We start from the raw sequence: 22,345 nt of genomic DNA, 5'->3' as shown, positions 1-22,345 counted from the left end.
TTCCCCACTCGTCCTTTTATACGGATAAGGATCGAAACGATGCCGTTTCATTGAGGTCTAAATGAAACGCACCGTTTCGGCCTTCCCCAAACTCTAAACACCGTAGACTTTATTCTTCGTCTTCTTCAACCTACTGCAACTCACACTCGCAAGTCACAGTTGCCTCCATGGCAGCTCCACCTCAAACCTTAACCCAACCCCAACTCCTCAAAACCCTAACCAACCTCTTGACCTCCACAAAAACCCTAAACCCAGAAACTCTAAAACCCCACATTCCGCATCTGACCCAACCCCTCCTCCTCTCCATCATCTCCTCCAAAACCCTAGCCTCCCAACCCACCACCCTCCTCTTCTTCTTCCGGTGGGCCCAGGCCCACACACCTTCCCTAACCCAATGCCCACAAACCCTCCTCGCCCTCCTCCCCTCCCTCTTCACCCACCACAAGTTCTCCGATGCCAAAGCCCTCCTCGTCCAATTCATCGCCGCCGATCGCCGGAACGATCTCCATCGCCTTATTCTGCACCCGGACCCCACCGTGCCGAAGCCCTCGAAGGCCCTTCTGGACACTTCCATTGGGGCATATGTGCAATCCGGGAAACCCCACCTTGCAGCCCAAGTGTTTGATAAAATGAAGCGGCTTCGGCTTCAGCCCAATTTACTCACCTGCAATACTCTGATTAATGGTCTGGTAAGGTACCGGTCCTCGCATTCGATTTCATTGTCTAGAGGTGTGTTTAAGCATGCTGTTGAGTTAGGGGTTAAAGTGAATACGAATACTTTTAACATTTTGATATATGGGTATTGCTTGGAACATAAGTTTAGGGATGCTGTAGAGTTGTTGAGTAGGATGAGTGAATTCAGATGCGTGCCCGATAATGTGAGCTATAATACGATATTGGACTGGCTGTGTAAGAAGGGGCAGTTGAATGAGGCCCGGGACTTGTTGTTGGACATGAAGAATCGAGGTTTGTTTCCGAATAGGAACACCTATAACATTTTGGTTTCTGGGTATTGTAAGATGGGGTGGTTGAAGGAGGCAATGCAGGTGATCGAATTGATGACACAGAACAGTTTGTTGCCGGATATTTGGACGTACAATGTCTTGATTAAGGGGTTGTGTAGGGAGGGTAGGATTGAGGAGGCTCTGAGGCTTCGGGTTGAGATGGAAAATTTGAAGTTGATGCCTGATGTTGTCACGTATAACACATTGATTGATGGGTATTTTGAGTGGAGGAGCGATTCAGAGGCCTTTAAGTTGATTGAGGAGATGTGTGCAAAGGGAGTGAAAGCAAATGCAGTTACTCACAATATAATAGTAAAGTGGTTCTGTAAAGAAGGGAAGCTGGATGAAGCCAGTGATACTTTAAGGAAGATGGAGGAAGATGGGTTTGCTCCTGATTGTGTCACTTATAATACTTTAATTAACGAGTATTGCAAGGCAGGGAAAATGGCAGAAGCATTTAAAATGATGAATGAGATGGGTATGAAAGGTTTGAAGATGGACATCTTTACTCTCAATACTCTTCTTCACACTCTTTGCAGTGACAAGAAGCTTGATGAGGCATTTGAGTTGTTTCATACTTCAACTAAGCGGGGTTATATTCTTGATGAGGTAAGCTATGGAACCTTGATCACGGGATGTTTTAAGAACGAAATGGCCAACAAGGGTTTTGAGCTTTGGGATGAGATGAAGGAGAAGCAGGTTGTTCCCAGCATTGCCACCTATAACACTATAATTGGAGGGCTCTGCCAGTCTGGAAAAACTGATCAAGCATTCGACAAGTTGAATGAGCTTCTAGAGAGGGGTCTAGTCCCTGATGGAACTACATACAACACGATAATTCATGGTTACTGCCGTGAGGGGAATGTTGAGAAAGCATTTCAGTTCCACAACAAAATGGTTGAAAAATCATTCAAGCCAGATGTCTATACATGTAATACTCTTCTTTGTGGGCTATGTAAAGAGGGCATGTTAGAAAAAGCTCTGAAGCTTTTTAACACATGGATTTCGAAAGGGAAGGACATTGATGCAGTTACTTACAACACATTGATATCAAGCCTTTGCAAAGAGGGAAGGTTTGATGATGTTTTTGATCTTTTTTCGGAAATGGAAGAAAAGAAATTTGAACCGGACCAGTATACATACACTACCATTTTGGGTGCACTTACTGATGCTGGTAGGATCAAGGAAGCAGAAGAGTTTATTTTAAAAATGATTGATATGGGAAAGTTACCTGGTTTGCCCTCAAAATTGGAGGAGGTGAAAAATGGAGTGACCGAAACATCAGTTGAATCTGATTCAAGCACAGGTGCTTATTCAGAGAAAATCATTGAGTGTTGCTTTCAAGGTAAATACAAGGATGCAATGCACATTTTGGAAGAATCAATGCAGAAGGGCATGACCTTAAGTCGAGATGTTTATATTAATTTGATGAATGGGCTGATTAAGAGGCGAAAAGGCACATCAAAGGCTGTTAAGCTGTAATGAGACCTTAGGCTATTTTTGACAATGTCAGAGTGCGCGAGCCTTGCCTGCGTGTTCTATTTGAATTTGACAACAGCTGGACCAGGTACTACCTTTTGTTTTCTTATCTTTTCATCTTTCTCTAATCTTCTCATAGAATCCAGTTTCGGGTTTAATTCCCATACAATCTTCCTTAGTTCAAAAGTGTTCGCAGGAAGAACATAGATATATTGACAGTATGATTCACTTTGTAGACGCACAAGAATGAAATTTCGTGGTACCATGCAAACTTATGTTATTTACAAGTTTGCACTTTCTGTCTATTGTGAAAATACAAAAGAGCATCACTTTTTGTCTTGGAACTGAGTCCTGTTCAACATTTTGCAGTAATGACAAAGCCAAGGGAGATCGCAACAATATTATTTTGCTAATATTTTTATTCTTTTTGGGTATGCAACTGGAGCAAATGCAAATTGGTAAAGGAAGATTTATTTTACGTTTTGTTGATGTTTTTATTAGGGAGTGCTGATCAAAGATAAAAATAAGTTTGACATTTGTTGAATCTTGAATGTCACAGGTTCACATGAAATGAATGATGTTTCTTTGTCCATGCCATTAAATATGAGGTGTGGTCGGGTTCAATTAAAGGCGGGGCATGGAATCTTGTTCTCCATCTGAGACCGCAACTGAGAATAAATGGCAGCTGAAAGTGGGCCTAGTTTTCGAGAAAGGCGTTTCTTATGGCTGATGCGAGGAAAAACTGGTTCATGAGGTTAGCAATAATCTGCACGATGTAAGAATCTAGTTCAGTTCTCTTTCCAATGTTCTTTATTTGAGAATGCTAGAGGGAAGAATGAAGTTGGTGAGGTTCCGTATCAGCCTACCGTTTCGTACAAAAGGAAGTTTTCCCTTAGAACAGACCGTGATGTTAAAAAAGTGATGTGTGTCCTCTTGCATCTTTCTTAGCCTTTTGGACAAGATTTGAAGGTTTTTTTTTGCATCGTTATTGACAATGGCGATTTCCGGGGTTTAAAGCACGTTTCAAGTATAATACCATCACCAAAGACTAATTCTCCCCGACTTCCAGACTTCCAAAACCATTCGTCTTACGAAAGAAGGGAAAGCCATGGTCAATGAAGGGCTGAAAGGTACATTACTCATCACATATGCATGTCAGAAATGAATTAGACGGTACTGATTCCATCGGTTCCGATTCATTTCATTAGGGTTGAGCTCCAGAAAAGTGTCACCTCCTCGCCTTCACGAGGATCCCTGCAATTTCTGGTGCAATTTGTGCTTTTCTGTAAAGTTACTTGTCAATAATGAAAGGAAGATAGCTGTATTGAATAAAGCTGAAAGGGTTGTATGCTTTTGCACTCTGTATCATAGATGAACTGTCTTATTTCTTCCTGAAAAAGAAAAAAAAAAAGGAGCCGTGTAAATTAAGCGTTTGGATCATGAAGATTATGAAGGATGCTTGGTAGCATCTCCTAACCTCTACTTTTGCATTTCTCTAATGTACCACACAAAGAAAGACAAACGAATATTTAAAGACACTTCTCCTTTCGACTTTCCAACACCAGGCAGGTGTCAAACTTCGTACATTGTGTTACCACTTGGCAGAAACAATTTTCTTTGTAACTGCACCAAAAAAAAAAAAAAAGATTTTCACACGCCCATAGTCTCTTGCCCAATCTTTATTTTTGTCGTTTGAGTTCACTAATAAATAATAGGAATCACTAGCGCAGAGTAAAAAAGTAACATGCAAATTTTTTGAAGTAGTTCAAAGATGACTTGAACCTCCACTCTTTAGCACAAGATTTTGAGTCTCGTATGGCTACCATTTTAACTTCTTTTTTTTTTTCTTTAAAATCGGTTCATAAAATGGAAGTTTTATTCTTGGAGATTTATTTGATTTGTCATATTTTGCATTAAAAAAAGAGGTCCTAAAATGTGTAGAAATCATTTCCCCTATCTAAAAAGCTATTTTTACCATCTCTCTAATAGAGAGATGGTACAAATAAATCATAAGTGTAGCACTACTCTTTTCCTAAATATTTTACGGAAAACACATCAACGTTTGTCAAAAGTTGCATTCCTAACTCACTAACTAAAAGCTTTAATTTGTATCTAAAATACAGGTAAAAAAAAAAAAAGTAGGGTTCGTTAGAAAGAGATGTGTACATACAACTGTTTTAGCAAATATAAAATTTCATAGTTGACTCTGGAAATATGATAAAGCGAAAGCTTATTAAACTTTTAAAAGTTTGAATTTGTCTCCAATTATTTAAATTCCTCTTAATGATAAAGCAAAACCGTACTCACTAATAACTTGCATTAGCTTTTGATGTTTTATCATTCATCATCCTTTGGCGTACGTTTTAGTTAATCTAAAACATTCAATTGCTAGATTTGTGTGGATTTTCAACTTTATCTACAGAAATAACTGCTGTTAGGTTAATATGCCACAACATTTGGAATCTTTGCAAGTCTAATGCGACAATCTAAAGCCACTTTTGGTGTGTCAAATATTTGGTCAGATTGTTTTTCACATCACCTCGTCGATGAAGTGAGTAAACTGTGGTTGTGTGAAAATGGTCAATCATTCTACTTTTTGGGATTTAGGTATCGTTTGGTACGTGGGACGGGACGGAACGGTACGAGCCGTTCCATCTCACGTTTGGTGCGCCTAAACATTGTGGAACGGGTTGTCCCATGGGACGAAATTTGGCTGATTTTTCGTTCCACCTCTTCCTCTTAGAACGACCCGTTCCACATCCGTGGAACACAAATTTATAACATTTTATGACAAAATTTCTCTTTATCTTTTTCAATATTTACATCATTTGTTCCGTCATGTTCCTTCCTGTCCCGTCCCATCCCATCCTGTCTCATCTCGTCTCATCCCGTTCCGTCCCATCTGCGTATCAAACGGTACCTTAGAGAAACAGATGAAGGATTATGAGGATAAAACTTGTCCTACGTATTATCGTTATGTCTCATCCTCTTCATGTGTAAACAGTGACCGCTTAATCAAGAATTTCTCTACCATTAGCGTATGTATAATGTTTCAACCTTATCAGACATCAGTATCCATTTCCTGTTTGCAGTTTCATGTACCATGTTGTCCCATTTGGAAATTAAGAGGGCTTACAGTACTAGTTTAATCAAAATTTTCAAAAAGCAGTACACCAAATGACCAAAACAGTGTTTTTCTTTGATTTTCTGAATCCCATGAACCCCAAAAGCCAGAACCCAGAACCCAGAACCCTCTCTAGTATGAAACCATGAAAATTTGAAGACCGGGTGGGTTTATCATTTGCCTACAATTGCAAGTTGGTTTCTGATTCTGAGTCTTCTGACCCCGACCTCTGAGAGAGAGTTTTCGGGTTGGGGTGGGAGAAGTGGCATCCAACCTTTCCTAATTATTTGGATTGACATCTGATACGAATACATGTACAGTACCGAGCATTCACATGCATTTTCTTGTTTTCTAGTAATTGATGGTTTTCGTAGTGTTCCACAATTCCAAAATTTTCTTCTGGACAAATTTGCATCTCTGGAGTGCTGCAAATACTGCCAGCATTGCTTATCGATTTAGCAAATATGTACGAAAGCAACTTAGCATAAATTTAACCAACTATTTTTTACTACATGCACAGTACTCTTAGACCTCGGTTTGTTAAAAAATACTAAAAATATAACTTTAGCCCTTGAAACTCAAGTTTCTTTACATAAAACCCGACATAGTCTTTTTACCTGAATAATACCCAATGACTAGGCTCCACATAAGCAAATTCATTAATTATGTTTTCCTTTACACATTTTGCATTTTTTAGATGCCTAAAACACCCCTAATTACGATTTAAATGTATACATTTAATTCTATGCAGATTTGAAGGGAGGGATTAATGAAAAAAATGCATTAATGTTTAAAATCATTGCATATTAATATATCATAACAAATTGTATATTAATGCTTTTGGAAGAAAAAAAAAAGCACTAATATTATACTTTCCTTAAGATTTTGTAATTGTTTTTCAAATTTGCATAAAATTAGACAATTTTAATTTAATCTTGTCATTTTCTTACCAAATGAAAATATGAAAGGGCACTATAAAATTTGCCCAGTAATAAAGCATGCAAAATAATTTACTTATAAAATAAAAGAAATGCTATTTGATTCAAAATAAATTTATCTATATTTTATACAATAATATAGGTGAATCATTGCACACATATATATTAGTAATAAAATGTGCCCAATATATATGTAATAATGCATGCAAATAATTCACCTATAAATAAAGGAAATTTGGTTTAAAATAATATATCTACTACTTTCAATTTTCCTTTTTTTTACAAACATAATGTACTTACAACATAATTTACCTATTGTTTAATCTTATATATACATATAAACTAATGTATCTACTGTTTTATGTTAATGGTGATAATTTGTCTTGGTTTAGTTTTTACTATATAATTTGGGCACTATTTTACTATATAATTTGGGCACTGCTTACATATATTTTACATATAAATTTAGATAAATTATTTTTAACACGCATATATAATAATAAATAAAAAATGTCTAATGTATGTAATAATGTATGTAAAATAATTTACCTACAACATAAAATATTAATTGTTAGTTATTTTATCGAACAATATTATTTGATGCAAAATAACTGATTGTACAAAGGATTTTCCTTTTTCATACGAAAAATGTACCCATAATTGTTTATGAATATGGATAAATTAATATTATATATATATATATATGTTACTAATATTTATGATACAAGAAGGATAAAATTTCCATATGGGGTTAATTGCTAATCATAATTAGGGTGTGTGATAATATTTATTGACATAATTAGGGTTTTGTGGCATAAGTTGTAAATATTTTGTAATAATTGGTTATATATTTGTCTACATGGTAGTCTATTTGAATTTTGGGTTTTATTTGAATGTTTAATATTATGTGGGTTTTTGTTTGGAAAATAGGAGTTTCAAGGACCTTTCTCTAAAGAACCCTAATTTTTGTGGGGATTAGTAGAGATATCTTTTATTCATGGTAACCTTTAACTTGGACAAATATGAAAGTTGTCACCCAATATTTCCTTCAAAATACTTTCAATACAATGAATAGTTCAATCCAACTCAATCTTCTCTAACAAACGAGGCCTTAAATTATAGAACCAAGAATGATACTATGGTTTAGACTCTCCATGGTTGCATTTGGCCATGTGTTAGCCCTTCAAAATTAATATTTTAAGGAATATTTGTAGGCTTAAATTTTTTAATCTTCTACAACGCCGAGTTAAACTGTTCTATTTTAGCTTGGGTGCACATGTCGGGACCCATATTGAGGAGCTTGAGGGCTTTGTTATATGCAGCCAGCTCTTGGCTAAATTTAGTCTTAATTCTTTTTAGTAGATTCATTTTGGTCCATAGCTAGAGACGAGTTTTGAACAAATTCAGGCTAAAAGTGGCCTATAGGCCCTTGGCCTGAGATGGCCTAATATATTCAATGGGTTGCGCTACAAAATATTTTCATATAACTGTGATTGTCACTTATTCTATACGTGATGATATATCAATGTGATGTCAATTCATTCACTTTAACGTAGTGGACGATTATTTCATACTTTAGTCCTCCCAGTTGATTTGATTCTTGAATTTTTAGTATTTCATTATGAATTTAATAAAAAAAAAATCACGCTTTTTATTTCATATTTGAAACGATTCACATTCATGTTTTTAGTGAATGCATGTAAGAATTACAGTTCCTATTTTCTTTAGGCAAAGCATGCTTTCAACGTCTACGTGAATGGATGAATCACATCACTTCGAACAAACCGATAATCTGTCATAGACTCGTAGCTAGAGTTACAGCTAGCCAAAAGTAGTGAAAAAGAGAGTAGGATTCTCTACTCTCATTTTTTTTTTCTCTTCTCTTATTTGAATGGTTACGGACCACGTCAACATCTTATATTAATTTTTTATAAAAAAAAAGAAAAACAAAATAAAGAATATTAAAGAAGAGGATGAAAGGAAATGAAAAGAGGAGGAGAAAAAATCCTAGTCCGTGAAAAAGAACGAATGATCATAACCTATAGGTCTCATCAGTGGTCGCTCACGTATTACATCCAATATATCTCCTTACCAAAAGACAGTATATAAAGGTTGATCGATGGTCTCTGAATCTACATCTGCAGATCACAAAGATTAATTAATTAGAAACCAAGAAAGCGTGTGGGAGTATTATTGGGGAAACCCTACCCATGCATGACAGAATTGACAGATGATACAACAAAGTTCAACAAAGCAAAGCAACCAACGCGTGGACCTTGTAAACCTTGTTCCATTGCTTCTCTAGGAACAAATGGAGGACAGTTTGCAAATTCCATACATATTTGTCCGATCCAAATCCTACAAAAATGCTTCCTTGATTTGCATGGAAAATAAATAAATTAATATTATATAAAGAGAGAATATTCTTGTCTAGGGGAAGGGGTCCAAATTAGTCAGTCATTAGCCTTTGATTAAGTTGTACAAACTTAAGGAACATAATGATTATTGAATATTATTGAAGCAAAGCATATCTAACAACAACAAAAAGAAAAGTAAAGCATATGAAAAACATATTGTAAATGTGCATCACCATGTTGAATAGCATATTATTTGATCATTCAATTCTTTCAATAAGATACCGATTAATTATGCGATAGAGAGAGAAAATAAGACGCGCAATATATACATGTTGCAGATAAGTTATTTCTGCAGTATTGTGACTTGACAGTGTGTACGAGTACATATATGCCCTTGAAATTTATTTGATGTTGTCAATATATTTGTGGAAATATTCGAAAAATATATAATAAAAAAAAAGATATGAAAGAGAGGTGGATGAAATCTAAACTTCACCTCATATTAAAGAAACTCTTAAGTTTATGTGAAAATTGACATGTTTATTGATATTTTCGACATGTGTTTAAAATATCGGTATTAGTGGAAACTTTTTTATTTCGTTCAAATCAATGTTTGACATTCTTAAGTTTCATTTTAAATTTTCATTATTTTCATCGAAAGCAATCAATATCAATATTTGATATACCTGTCCATATTTCCATAAAGTTTTATATTGATATTTCCACAGATACCGATATTTTAAACATTGTATGTATGTCATATATGGTTTGATAATTCATCAAACCACAATCTAGCTAGAATTTGGCCGTATTTATTTCGTTCTTCAAATTATTTTTCTTGTTTTTTTCTCCTCTTTGTTTTTAATCTAATTTGGAAAGATGATGAATCATGCATACGAACATGGAACTTTCAATTCATATACAATTGCAGAAAAACTTGCAGTAAATGATTTGATCTATACAGTTTCTTGAGTAGGTGTGGCTAACGTTTGTTGAGTTCAGTCTTCTTTCCAAGACATGCATGATGCATGCACACTGGCCTAACTCTATAAAAGCCACATGCAATATATGCATGCGCAATGGCCTAACTCAATAAAAGCCACTATTTTAAACTTACAGTTTTTTTTTTTTTAATTACAAGCAATATTATTATTGTAATCTAAATCTAAAGGAAGTGATAGATTTGAACGTGAGATGCAGTGAGTTGAAGAGTAGGAAAACTTTAGTTCCGGTCCCTGATTAACTAAAATGTTAGATTGAAACTTTATTAATTTTAATATTTTACTTGAAGGACAAAATATTAAATTTTAATATTAATTAAGACATTCAATAACAATTTTTTTTCTTCTAAACAAACAATATTAGGGGGTGAGTTTAGCCTCACAATGGACTAGCAATAATGTGATTAAAATTTGTCTTTGGTGAGAATCGAATCTAAGACCTTTCACTTACAAGTGAGGAGAAATACCACTAGGTGGCAATAACAAAAATTACTAAATCCTTCTTAAAATCATGCAAATATTAATTCCCAATAGGGAATTATAATTTATTTTCCTCAAATCTGAATAGTGTGAAATCTGATTATTTCAAAATAAAAAAATTTATTTTTAGTTTTCCATATTGGTACGTTTAAATTAAAATGAGTGCATTTTATTATAAGATATGTGTACATTATAAATAAAAAAGTGAATAGATTTTGCACAAAGAAATACATTTTACAAAAAATAATTAAGTTAGTACATTTATATATAACAAAGTGGTACATCTTTTTTTTATGAAAAATGGGTACATTTATAAATAAATTATAAGTATAAATAAAAGATTATAAAAATATAAGGGTACAAATAAAAGTTTAAAAATATGGACACAGAAAAAACTTAATTATGTGGGTATTGGTACATATTACAAAAATGGTTGCAAATTAAAGGATGGGTACAATTAAAAATAGAAATATATGACATAAAATTTGGCCATGAATATAAATATGTCAAATGTAACGTTTCTAACACTAAATGGATCTATTTGGAAATGGTTAAATATTTTTTATTATAAAATTTAAATATGCTGATATGTAAATATTTTATTATTAAAATAATAATGTACATAAAAACCAAAGGACCTTGATGAAAAAATTAAAAAAAAAAAAGGTTTTAATCAATGAATACAAAAATGACCGATAAGAATTATCAGTGTAACTACAATTTTTTAATTGCTTATTTAGTAGCTTCTTTAATTATTAAAAACATGTTTTTAAGTCAAAGGGAATTTGACTCTTGATCTAAGGAATAGTAGACAGTGGGTAATATTTATCTAGGATTCTACAGTCACTTGTTAAAGCATCATTAGTTTATAATAGAATCCCAATTCATTGATTTGTTTAATTAAGAGTGATTAAACAACAAGAAGTTTAGTTTCTTTTCTTCAAGTTTGGTTAAAGTCCACACGCAATAGACTATTATCACTTTCTAATTCTCTCCAATTGTCTTATCCTACAAATCCTAAAATTAATAAGCATCTTAATGGAAGAAGACTTACATCATCTTATTAATCAACTGCATGCATATCCATGCATGTCTTTCTGATAGATGGGTGATGCATGTCCAACAACACGTTAATTTGTTTTGACAATGGTACCAATTAATGGTCCTATTTAAAATGGTAATAAGTTACAAATCTATGATAATTCTGTTCCTTTCTCTTTTGAAAAATAAGCTATAAACTATTATTGATTCGAAAACTATTGCAATGCTCACAAACAACACAACTTGAACAGAAAGAAAAAAAAAACGGTTGTTCAATTGCAAAAGACATCGAAATGAAGAGCAAATTGCCTAATACGAGTAAGTCTTCTGAACATCACCATATACTTCTTTGGTCAAATTTTGCGTAGAAATTTTTAACATGCATTAATTGATTACCATATATAAAGGGACAGAGTGATGTGAACCCTTAAGCGGGAAAAGACTTTGGTTAGCTAGCAAAGCCAAATTAGGGTGAGGAACAGGTCGAGACTAAAACATAATCAAGTGGAAAGTTTAGATATTAAAATGTGCAATGATTCAAGAAATTCTACGATGGTGTCCAACTACTTCCACCACGGCCACGTTAAAAGACTCATTTTTTTTCCAAGTGTAGGGAAAGAAAATGGCACTTGACTCGTAGAAATATTAACATACTCATATGATAAATGTCTCTTTTAAATGTCACATTCTTTTTGGGACTTTCTGGAAGAAATGGATCCATCGACTGATTAGCTCTAGCTTTTTAACCTCTTAATTTCCACGTCTCATTTTCTTATTTCCCACGAGCCTACTTGCAATTCTTACCCAACTCCCTCTCAAACTATAGCTGACTTGGACCAATCAAGTCCCTAGCTAATTGGGGTCAACCTTCTGTCAATTCCATATGCCACATCATCACTTTACTTAGTTGTGTATTTAGTTGGTTGCTGGAAAATAGTTTCTCTCTGTTGTGGCAGCATGCAGTTAGCTAGCTAGTCAATAATACATATTAAAGAGGAAACTCATCCCTAATATTTTGATTATTTTATATGAACCACATGGTGAAACTGACCTATGTAATTAGTGTAAGAGCTATATATCTATAGGGTAACCATATTTAAGGATTTTGATCACCTAAAAGTCTAGGTAAGTCATCATATAATTCTAATCAAATACTTATAGGCTACAATGTCTTAAGCGTTTATAGACACACTCAGCTAGTTTAGTAGCTAATCACAACAAATATAACATGTAAATGAATACTCTCAACATAAAAACAGCGACAAAATGAGTAGGATGTCCCATGAGTTTTAAATTTGTAAATTAAATGATGTGTCACTAATAAGAAATAAGCATGTTAATTCCTACAGCCAACCATCATAGTTTTAGCCGCTAATACAAGAATATATGACAGTGGCGTTAATTTCCTTATCATAGTTTTATATAAATCTATGTTTGCTTATTTTTTTTTGACTTTTTTTTTATGGTGTTTGCTGTTTAAACCACATGCATGAAACATACGATCACAAGTTCCCTACTATGTAGTCGCGTTGTCTTCGCTACCTGGTGCTCCATCTGATGTCATTTGCAGCGACGGTGTGGATGCGCAGATTTTTCCAGAGTAGGTATTTCTATGTCCCCATGCACGAACGAGTATTATGATTTCAGTCCAAAAACGATGTACGTACGCTGGATGCTGATGAACAAGGCTTTCTTCTTCTTGATAGAGTTTATTTACAAATTTGATTTTTCAATCTTACTTGAATTTTAGGTTTTGTTGGGGAGCTACCTCAGTTGAAATTTTGTTGCAGTGTGTCGTTTTATCACATTTCAAAAGTTGCATGTACTTAGCACGAGATATTCTTCAAAACGAGTGTATATTGATATTTCAAATATGAAAAAGTCTTTTGAAAAATTACTTACCATGTCACATACGAAGAAATAATTCACTTGTTATGAATTAATGCATGCAGGATCCATATATGCAGATAATAGGCTTACGACATATTAATTTGTACTAAAACATGCTTATCTCTACCCAAAAAAAAGAGGATAAAAAAAAAACAGAACAAAAAATAGAGATTATATTAATTAAAATGGGGCAAGTGATTCCAAACCGATGACGTCATCTCACTACCTCAACGTCGCAAATGCCGACTCCACCTTTGACATATTAAGCCACCCCCTCCTTTCCTCTTTGTTGTTTCCAGTCCTGACTGCTTGGTGCACTGCTCTCCTCCCTCTATATATATGTGCACTAGACATTGCCTCTTTTACTCCATAACTCAAAGCAACTCATAACTAAAGCAAAAGCTCACTCAAAAACAACAAAAATGGAATTCAATGCCAAAACTACCACCACTATGAGTTCACCTCCATTCTCCTACTCTCCATCTTCCTCTCCTTCTTCTCCCATTACTTCATCATTTCCCTCCCCTAACTCTCATCACTTATCTAATTTATCTTCTCCTCATGCTGCCAATAATGATATTAGTACTAATCCGCTTCCCACCTCTCTCTCACCACCACCACCGCCACCGCCACCTGTTGTCCTCAGCCCATGCGCCGCCTGCAAGATTCTCCGCCGCCGGTGTGCAGAGAAGTGCGTTTTAGCTCCATACTTCCCTCCTAATGAGCCCCTCAAGTTCACTATTGCCCACAGAATCTTTGGAGCTAGCAACATCATCAAGCTCTTACAGGTAATTAGTTCAGTAGGTTGTAATTATTTCTGTTTAATGCACTAACTAATACACATATTAATCATGGGATTTTGTCAAAATATCAAGAAAGTCATGAGGAACACTTTTTCAACTTTCACTTGTAAAAGTAGAATTCGTTGGCTTTTATTAAATTCTACAATGATTGTGAAAGTAAACGCGTTGTAAGATTGCTGTTTTGAAATTGGGTTTTGCTTAAAAGAGTTATTCCGTTTTCACACTTGCGGTATGAAGCTATGAATCTAAACCATATTTTTCCTCAAAAACCAACATAATCAATGGTTCAGATTCACAATTCGGCAACAAAGCAGACTTGCTTGAAATTTACCCTTGACCATATTTAAGTACTCTATTTGTGTATTTGGTCATGCACATTTAACAGTTGTATGTATGAAAATTTTGCAGGAACTTCCAGAGTCTCACAGAGCAGATGCAGTCAGCAGCATGGTTTACGAAGCCAATGCCAGAATTCGAAACCCGATTTATGGCTGCGCGGGTGCAATTTTCCAGCTCCAGAAACAAATCGGTGAGCTCCAAGCCCAACTGGCCAAGGCACAAGCCGAGCTCGCTAACCTGCAATGCCAGCAAGGCAACATGATTGCCCTAATTTGCATGGACATGACACAATCTAAAGAAGAAGCCATTTCGCAGCAGCAACAGTCTAATTACATTGACACAAGCTGTTTTCTGGATGAAAACAATTCGGGCACGGCTTGGGATCCTCTCTGGACATAAACAGTAATTTGGATGTCGATCATTTCACATTGGAAAAAGACACTTTGAATAAGTTTCGGAAAAGACACTTTGAAGAAAATGTCTAAAAGATTAAGTGTCCATCTCTTAATTAATTAAGGCATATAGAAATTATATATATAGGGGTTATGGTGCTTTTTTAAATAAGATTATTGTTAAACTTTAGATTCCTCTAGTTGTAATATTGGGAATTAGATAAAGGGAGGGGGATGAGGAGACAGGAGGGCTGTCTTATTATTCTTAGTCTGTGCTAAATAATTCTTGTATCAAATTCAAAGCAATGATTTGGTAACCTAATTTTATATACATGTGGTGATGTATTTGCATTGTCAAACTTTCTCTTGACCTTCAGCTTCTTCTAAGTTTCAGCTATCCAGATCTCATGTCACGGACTCACAATGTCATAATTATTTCTTATTACAAGCGATAATACTACTCTAAGCTACAATAAAAGTAGAAGAGATAATTTGAACCCGGGACACAATGACTATTATGGTTAACCATTCCATTACCAAATGAGTAAATTGTAGCTATGGTCCCTTAACTTTAACTCAATTGGAGCAATGGTCCCTCAACTAAAAATCCATTACCTTTGGTCCCTCAACTTATCAAAACGTGCAGCTATGGTCCCTCAACTAAAAATTCATTACCATTGGTCCCTGAACTTTAATTCAAGTGGAGAAATGGTCCTTTAACTTTAATCCAATTGTAGCAATGGTCCTTACAATATAACTCGTTTTGACAAATTTTTTGACATAGTTGACGAAAAGAACCATAATTATACACTTTGATGAGTTGAGGGACCCTAATTATATAAATGGTCATTCCAACATAGCTTATTTTGACAAAATTTTGACAAAATTGATGAAAATGACTATAGCCACACATTTTGATAAGTTGAGGGACCAATGGTAATGGATTTTTAGTTGAGGGACCATTGCTCCAATTTGATTAAAGTTGAGGGACCATTTGTACAATTTACTCTTACCAAATTTAAAACTTGGTTGAATAAAACTGAACATTACACTGATTATTATAATGAAAACATACTCTAACCGTGTGAAGTGGTCTTTAGAAGTGAACCACATACATCTTGTGTTTGTATGAGTTATTCAGTCCGCCAATTGCTTTTGCGTAATCAATTTACTTCTTGTCTGTTTATCTTCTTTGATCCATTTATATGCATCAACACGTATCCCAGTATCTTAATGCAAGGAAAAAAGAAGATGGCCACCATTGTATTTTGGGGTAGTAGTACACATGAGGACCAGAGGTCCAACAAAGAAGAAGAAGAAGCTTAGATATGCATGCCTCCATTTCAATGCACTCGAGCAGACCAAAAAGACCTTGATGGTGAGGTTTTTGCTGAAAGTCAAGCAATAAAGAGCAAACCATCTCTAAATTTCTTCTATATACGTACTGAATGATTAATATAATAATGGTTACAATTCCATTATACATATACAAGAACGCAATAATGTGGAATTTAACTAACGCTTACTAATTCTAAGTATGTCACTAGGGAGATACTCTTGTGTAGGGCCGGCACTGCCGCATGCAGCGTTTCTCTCGTGTACCTCGGGCTATCATCATATTGTGAATTCAACAATTGTATAATGCGAGTCGCATTCTTAAACCTCATGGTTCAAAAAAATTGTGGTCACTCACCTTTTGATTTAATCCGACGGTAGGTGGTCGTTTAATTTTTGTTGTTATACTTTCTTCCATTATTTGGTTAAGATCGAACGGTGAGTGACTGCAATTTCTTTGAACCTAGGGATTTCGGAGAATGGACTCTGTATAATGTAGTGTGCTCCTCCGTGTTCCCTCATTTTCACCAAAATTCAAATATTCCTCCCCATTATTTAGACAAATTTGCTGAAAAATATTGCTTGTATATAAAAAAGGGAACATTAATAATCGTCATGTGACATGATGAATATTGTAGGTGCAAATGGATAGGTCATCGTATTTAATCACTTAATGAATTTCACGAGGAAACACAATAAAACCTATTTTCTAGTCATTGTCCCACTCATTGTAAACATTTTTTTTTTAATACATCAATATTTTTACACTAAGGGAAGGGGAAGCAATAGGGTTAGGTAAAGAACACACATACACATCCTCTCCTCATGTCTTGTGAGAGAACTGAAACAAATTACACAAGAATTTCTCGGAGCCTCGGATAATCAATGTTTAGTAGAAAAATACGATCTTTCTCATGATTGGTCTTAGTTGAACAAAAGTTAAGCTAGGTGTCCTGTGTCAATGTAACACATTGTACTCCAAGTGCACCAAGCGACGGTCGCTACGTACTAATGAGAACTTAATCATTCATCAGTTGATGACAAGGGAGAACAGACTAGAAAGGTAGCTATAGGACGGGAACTAAGGAACACCAACCTTCATTATTCAAAGTCTTGTACCTTAATTGCCGGCTATATACCATGCCAACGTTGTTCACGAAGATCCTTTTGGCCCATCGTTATTCAGACACATGTTTCACTATCACTAGCACATGGTTTTCGTACCTCGAATCATGATGAAAAGGTTTTAAGCAATTGCAGTTCTTTTTCTCAAATTCTTTGGGGTTGACTTCAACATAGGAATAGGATGAACGATCACTTACGAAATTGCGTGCTAAAGTTTGTGAGAATTATTGAGGTGTGTTTCTCTTTCTTCATGAAGAAGCATATATATAAGTTTACGTTAATTACATGGTAGGCTATACAATCTAAGTTATATGATTACAAGAAACCCTAATTTAAAATAAGTTAACTAAGTCTAATGAGCTAGACTCGCGTAATTAACATTTTGTCTCCAAGAGTTTCCGCTTCTTAATTACTCTGAATTTTTTATCCTGCATTTCTTTTGTAAGTTTTTTTTTTTTTTCTAGTGTTACATGGCGGCCAAAGGCCAAACAAATTAAGAAACTAAAGGCCTTGGTCGATCGAGTACAACCGTCTCTATCCTTAAACAATGCCGTCATGAAAAAATTTTAAGTTAACAATTTGATTTGTTCTTATGTTAGAGTACCTTTCGTTATGTAATAAATTTTTCTTCTTTTATCGTTTATAAGTTTACGAGCCTTGAGTTCAGACTAGAAAACCCATTTACGAACGCTTTACCCCACGTCCCTCTGTTGTGAAATCATAGTACCTTCCACCTACCTTCTTCCCCACGTCCCTCCCTCTGCTGTGGCTGATGAGACTGAAAGATTGACACTATTATTACAGGTGTTTACTTATTAGAACAAACTGCACACATGCTTGATGTCGAAGGAACTAATGACTTGGTGAGCTGGCATGCATTGGTCAAATAGTCACCAGATGACTGCCACCGTTTTATTGGACTGAATTTTGAGTCTTGACTAGTTTACTTGCCTCGTGCATCAGGTGAACCAAAGATCAAAACCAAGACCACGACCAATATCATGACTTAGACTCACCGATTCTGATAGGAAAATACTTGGTGGTGGTAAAAGAATTTGGGCTAAGCAACACAGTAAGTTTATAATAATTCGGTATCAAACTAATTATACAAGAGAGATTCGAAGCTAAGAGCTTACAACTAGAGAGTAATAACACTAAATCATATTAATACCGACTTCTATGATTAATAAGTTGCTTTTGTATTTCTGTATACGTATCTAACTACGATTTGAAGATAAAAATGACTGACTTCCATGTAAAAACTCAAGCTTATGTTCTTTGTTTTTCATGTATTCTACCTCTACACTGTAGAAAGACAAAGCTCTAACCAATTTGTCTACAATCACAATATCAAAACATATCATTTTGCAAGTGATTGTTCATCTTATATCAAAAAGCATATATGCTCTAACCAATTTGACACGTGACAAATTGTTAAGTGTGTGGTGAGCATATACTATAGTTATGGTGGTGAGCAAAAATGTTCTCTTAATATAAGAATATAGACGATCATGTTTATGGGGGATAGTAGGTCCCATCTACTTTTTTGGGTCAAACATTTGGTAAAAATATTTGGGCTTTAGAAGCCCAATTCATCGCCAACCAACCACAGCCATAACTAAGCCGCTAGGCCCAAATAACAAGAAGCAAAGCCCATGACCTATAACTCCAAACCCAAAAGCCACCAGAACTATAGAGAGTGTAACGCGTTTCCCTTCGGCCGAAGCAGCAGCAACAGCAACAGCAGCAAAAGGGGCATCCGATCATCTGATTCCACATTTGTTTGGCCAGCGAGAAAGCGAGAGAGAAAATGAGCGGCGCCGGGAAGAAAGTGGCCGATGTGGCTTTCAAGGCCTCGAGGAACATCGACTGGGAGGGCATGGCCAAGCTACTCGTCTCCGACGAGGCTCGCAAAGAGTTCGCCTCTCTTCGTCGCGCCTTCGACGAGGTCAACACTACCCTCCAGACGAAGTTCAGCCAGGTCCATAAGAACCCATCTCTCAATCTCTCTCATCGTTTTTTCAAGGATCTCTGTGATTTCTAGCTGTTTTTTGCTTCATTTCTTAGTTTGTTCATCTGGGGTGTACTCTGATTTGATTGTGTTTTGTTAAATTAGGGATTTTGTTTGTTTTTTAGGTATTATTTGATTGATTTGTAAAATGGGCTGGTTCGAATTTGTCAGATTTCATTACTTTTATGCCGAATACTGATTTGAATTTTTGGTGTAAGCCTTTTAAGCTGTCAAATTTGATTTGAATCGATGGCCTCGGATAATTGGGATTGGAAATTTTGTATATAGCAACTAATTATATGGGAAATCGTGTTGAAATGGTAAATTATGTATGGGCTTTTACACAATTGTGTTTTTGTGAAGATTTCTATTGCGCCTATAGTTGCATTTATTTCACCTTTTTGACATTACTGTAATGATTTTCAATATATTATCTGATTCCCACTTCTCATTTTGTGCAGGAGCCTGAACCCATAGACTGGGAGTACTACAGGAAAGGAATTGGGTCTCGCTTGGTGGATATGTACAAAGAGGCTTATGACAGTATGTTTTCTGACTTGACCAATGGATGCATTCAACGAAGTGTAATGCCTGTGTTAATTTATCTTGTGTTACATTAGTTGTTGTCAAACTTAGTTACTGATACTGAGGCCCTAGTGGTGTGGTAGTTTTTGTTTTGTTTCATGCAATTGCACGTTGCTTTGGGCTGAAAACTTGGCACGTGGTATTTGATAACGATTTGTTCTCTTGCAGTCTTTTGAGAAATACCTTGTGCCCAATAAATAAGACGTTGTAGTGCTATTGTTTAAATTTGAATTTGTGGTTCTATTCACATATATTTAGTAACCACGATACTTTCTGTGCTTGGTTAACGATATAAAATCAGACACTCTTTCTTGATGAGTTGGTGTTTATTAAACTTCTGTAGTTAGCTGAGTTGATAAGAATGAGGGGTGTATAGTGTATACCAGAGAGAGAGAGAGAGAGAGAGAGATGCCGGAGTATTAGCAATAGCCGAGTATTAGCAATAGCCTTGTTTAGTTTGCTTATTTATATTGTCATTTTCGTATGCATATTTCTTTATCTAAAAGTAAAACAACAAAATTGTTGCAGGCGTTGAAATCCCAAAGTATGTAGACACAGTCACACCTCAGTACAAGCCTAAGTTTGATCAATTGGTTAGTTATCTCTTTCTTGTCTCTCTGTTTATCTCTATCTTCATCTGTCCTTCAGTCTTAACTTTCTGAGGTGTTATGTTTCTGTGGAGTACAGTTGGTGGAACTAAAGGAAGCCGAGGAGAAATCTTTGAAGGAGTCGGAGCGTTTGGAGAAAGAGATAGTTGAAGTGCAAGAGTTGAAGGTAATGGAAAGAAATAGTCCCTATGCTGACTTCATACTTGTAGAATATTCAGTTTCTCACAGCAATTGTTTTTATGTGAACAGAAAAAGATAAGCACCATGACCGCAGATGAGTACTTTGAGAAGCATCCAGAGCTGAAGAAGAAATTCGACGATGAAATCAGAAATGACTACTGGGGCTATTGATGACATCAGGTTTCACTATTTGGCAATATTTCTGGAACGGTTGTGTCATGTTTCCCCCTTCTGTTTAATAATAAGGATAACCAAATTGATTTTCTTTGTAATCTGGTTACTTTCGGTTTGAAGAATTTGAGCTTCAGTAGAACCCTGTCCAGAGGGCTTGTTTTCCAGCAGGCGAATACATCTCGTTACATTTGCATAATGGCAGTATCCGGATTTGTGGAATGCTTTCTGTTACATCCAGAGCTTTGTTTATATATTCAATGTTTCTCCATTTACAAATGAGTCGAATGTAGTTTTCGTATCGATTACTTTGTATTCCATTGGATTTGTGAGGGGGGGCTCTTGTTGTAGGGCCTGATTCTGGTTCAATTTTATGCCTGAAACCTTCCAGCGCTTTCCATGCCTGTAATCTCATGAAGACGAGACAGCATTGTAGGTTCAACCGTATTGCTTTTCATTTGGTTGTGGCCGAGAAATACTTGATCGCTTTTCTTGCATTAACAAGAGGAGATTCTAATTTGGCTCACCGGCTGTCTGCTGAGGGATCCAAACTCAACGTTGGTAACTAAACTGGGAATTATCCTGACACCTTATAAAATCTCCAAATGGGATGTCAAATACTTAAACCATCTTTAAATGAGATGTCAAATCTAAATGAAATGTCATGTAATTAAATTTGAATGTAGTAGCAAGCTTCAACTGACATGTCAATCTTACGTGAATATAGACAAGAGTTTTCATACGAGAAAATGTAATGTCAAATAATTTTTAATTATTTTATTGTGTAGATCTCATTAATGCACTAATTATAGATCTTGAAAATATATTTTAATTGATTTCTTTTTAAAATTGGTCCTACAAATATCAATTATAACAAAAAAAACATGAGAGTTTTAACGAAATACTTTCGGTACTATTTAATTTTAATGAAAAACTACATTTTTACATTTTCTTGGTACTATTCACTACACCTTTATTTATCTTTTTTCATTAAAACTAAAGTTTTTTTTTTTTTTACTTTTCATTAGTTTTCCTAAAAAACAGAGAATTAGATGGAGATCTCAACCATAGAATACAAGCTGGATGGATAAAGTGGAAGAGTGCATCTGGCGTGTTGTGTGATCGTCGTAGGTCACTGAAGCTCAAGGGAAAATTTTATAGGAAGGCAATAAGGCCGGCAATGCTGTATGGCACAGAATGTTGGGTGGTGAAGCATCAACACATACACTAAATGGGTGTAGCGGAGATGAGGATGCTTCGTTGGATGTGTGGGAACACGAGAAAGGATAAGATTAGGAATGTGGATATTCGAGGTAAAGTAGGAGTAGCCAAAATTGTAGGAAAGCTGAGAGAAAATCGGTTACGGTGGTTTGGACATGTGCAAAGAAGGCCTACTGACGCTCCGGTTAGAAGATGCGACTATGGGACAGAGGTTCAGGGCCGAAAGGGTAGAGGAAGACCTAGGAAAACTTTGGAAGAGAC

At 35.4% G+C, this 22,345-nt stretch overlaps 3 protein-coding genes across 3 annotated transcripts; all 3 read left to right on the top strand.

Moving 5' to 3' along the window:
• The first annotated feature begins 21 nt into the window (after positions 1-21).
• Positions 22-3,835, top strand: LOC103439516 (pentatricopeptide repeat-containing protein At2g16880). Its single transcript, XM_008378073.4, has 3 exons — positions 22-2,571; positions 2,853-2,941; positions 3,043-3,835. The coding sequence occupies exon 1, from the start codon at positions 168-170 to the stop codon at positions 2,484-2,486; it is 2,319 nt and encodes a 772-aa protein (XP_008376295.3). The 5' UTR covers positions 22-167; the 3' UTR covers positions 2,487-2,571; positions 2,853-2,941; positions 3,043-3,835.
• A 9,767-nt stretch (positions 3,836-13,602) lies between these two features.
• Positions 13,603-15,207, top strand: LOC103439533 (LOB domain-containing protein 1-like). Its single transcript, XM_008378091.4, has 2 exons — positions 13,603-14,102; positions 14,526-15,207. Exons 1-2 carry the CDS (start codon positions 13,737-13,739, stop codon positions 14,853-14,855), a joined length of 696 nt encoding a protein of 231 aa, XP_008376313.3. The 5' UTR covers positions 13,603-13,736; the 3' UTR covers positions 14,856-15,207.
• A 3,775-nt stretch (positions 15,208-18,982) lies between these two features.
• On the top strand, positions 18,983-21,142 carry LOC103420730 (ATP synthase subunit d, mitochondrial). Its single transcript, XM_008358770.4, has 5 exons — positions 18,983-19,289; positions 19,781-19,862; positions 20,433-20,497; positions 20,592-20,678; positions 20,762-21,142. The coding sequence occupies exons 1-5, from the start codon at positions 19,119-19,121 to the stop codon at positions 20,861-20,863; spliced, it is 507 nt and encodes a 168-aa protein (XP_008356992.1). The 5' UTR covers positions 18,983-19,118; the 3' UTR covers positions 20,864-21,142.
• Positions 21,143-22,345: the final 1,203 nt, after the last annotated feature.

The sequence above is a fragment of the Malus domestica genome, chromosome 07 (assembly GCF_042453785.1).
Source record: "Malus domestica chromosome 07, GDT2T_hap1".
Lineage (NCBI taxonomy): Eukaryota > Viridiplantae > Streptophyta > Magnoliopsida > Rosales > Rosaceae > Malus > Malus domestica.
This window is presented reverse-complemented; position numbering and strand designations above follow the sequence as displayed.

Coding starts and splice junctions, on each gene's coding strand:
- LOC103439516 (XM_008378073.4), top strand. CDS start 168: ATGGCAGCTCCACCTCAAACCTTAACCCAACCCCAACTCCTCAAAACC.
- LOC103439533 (XM_008378091.4), top strand. CDS start 13,737: ATGGAATTCAATGCCAAAACTACCACCACTATGAGTTCACCTCCATTC. Junction 14,103..14,525: donor ACATCATCAAGCTCTTACAG/GTAATTAGTTCA, acceptor AAAATTTTGCAG/GAACTTCCAGAGTCTCACAG.
- LOC103420730 (XM_008358770.4), top strand. CDS start 19,119: ATGAGCGGCGCCGGGAAGAAAGTGGCCGATGTGGCTTTCAAGGCCTCG. Junction 19,290..19,780: donor TCCAGACGAAGTTCAGCCAG/GTCCATAAGAAC, acceptor CATTTTGTGCAG/GAGCCTGAACCCATAGACTG. Junction 19,863..20,432: donor GTACAAAGAGGCTTATGACA/GTATGTTTTCTG, acceptor AAATTGTTGCAG/GCGTTGAAATCCCAAAGTAT.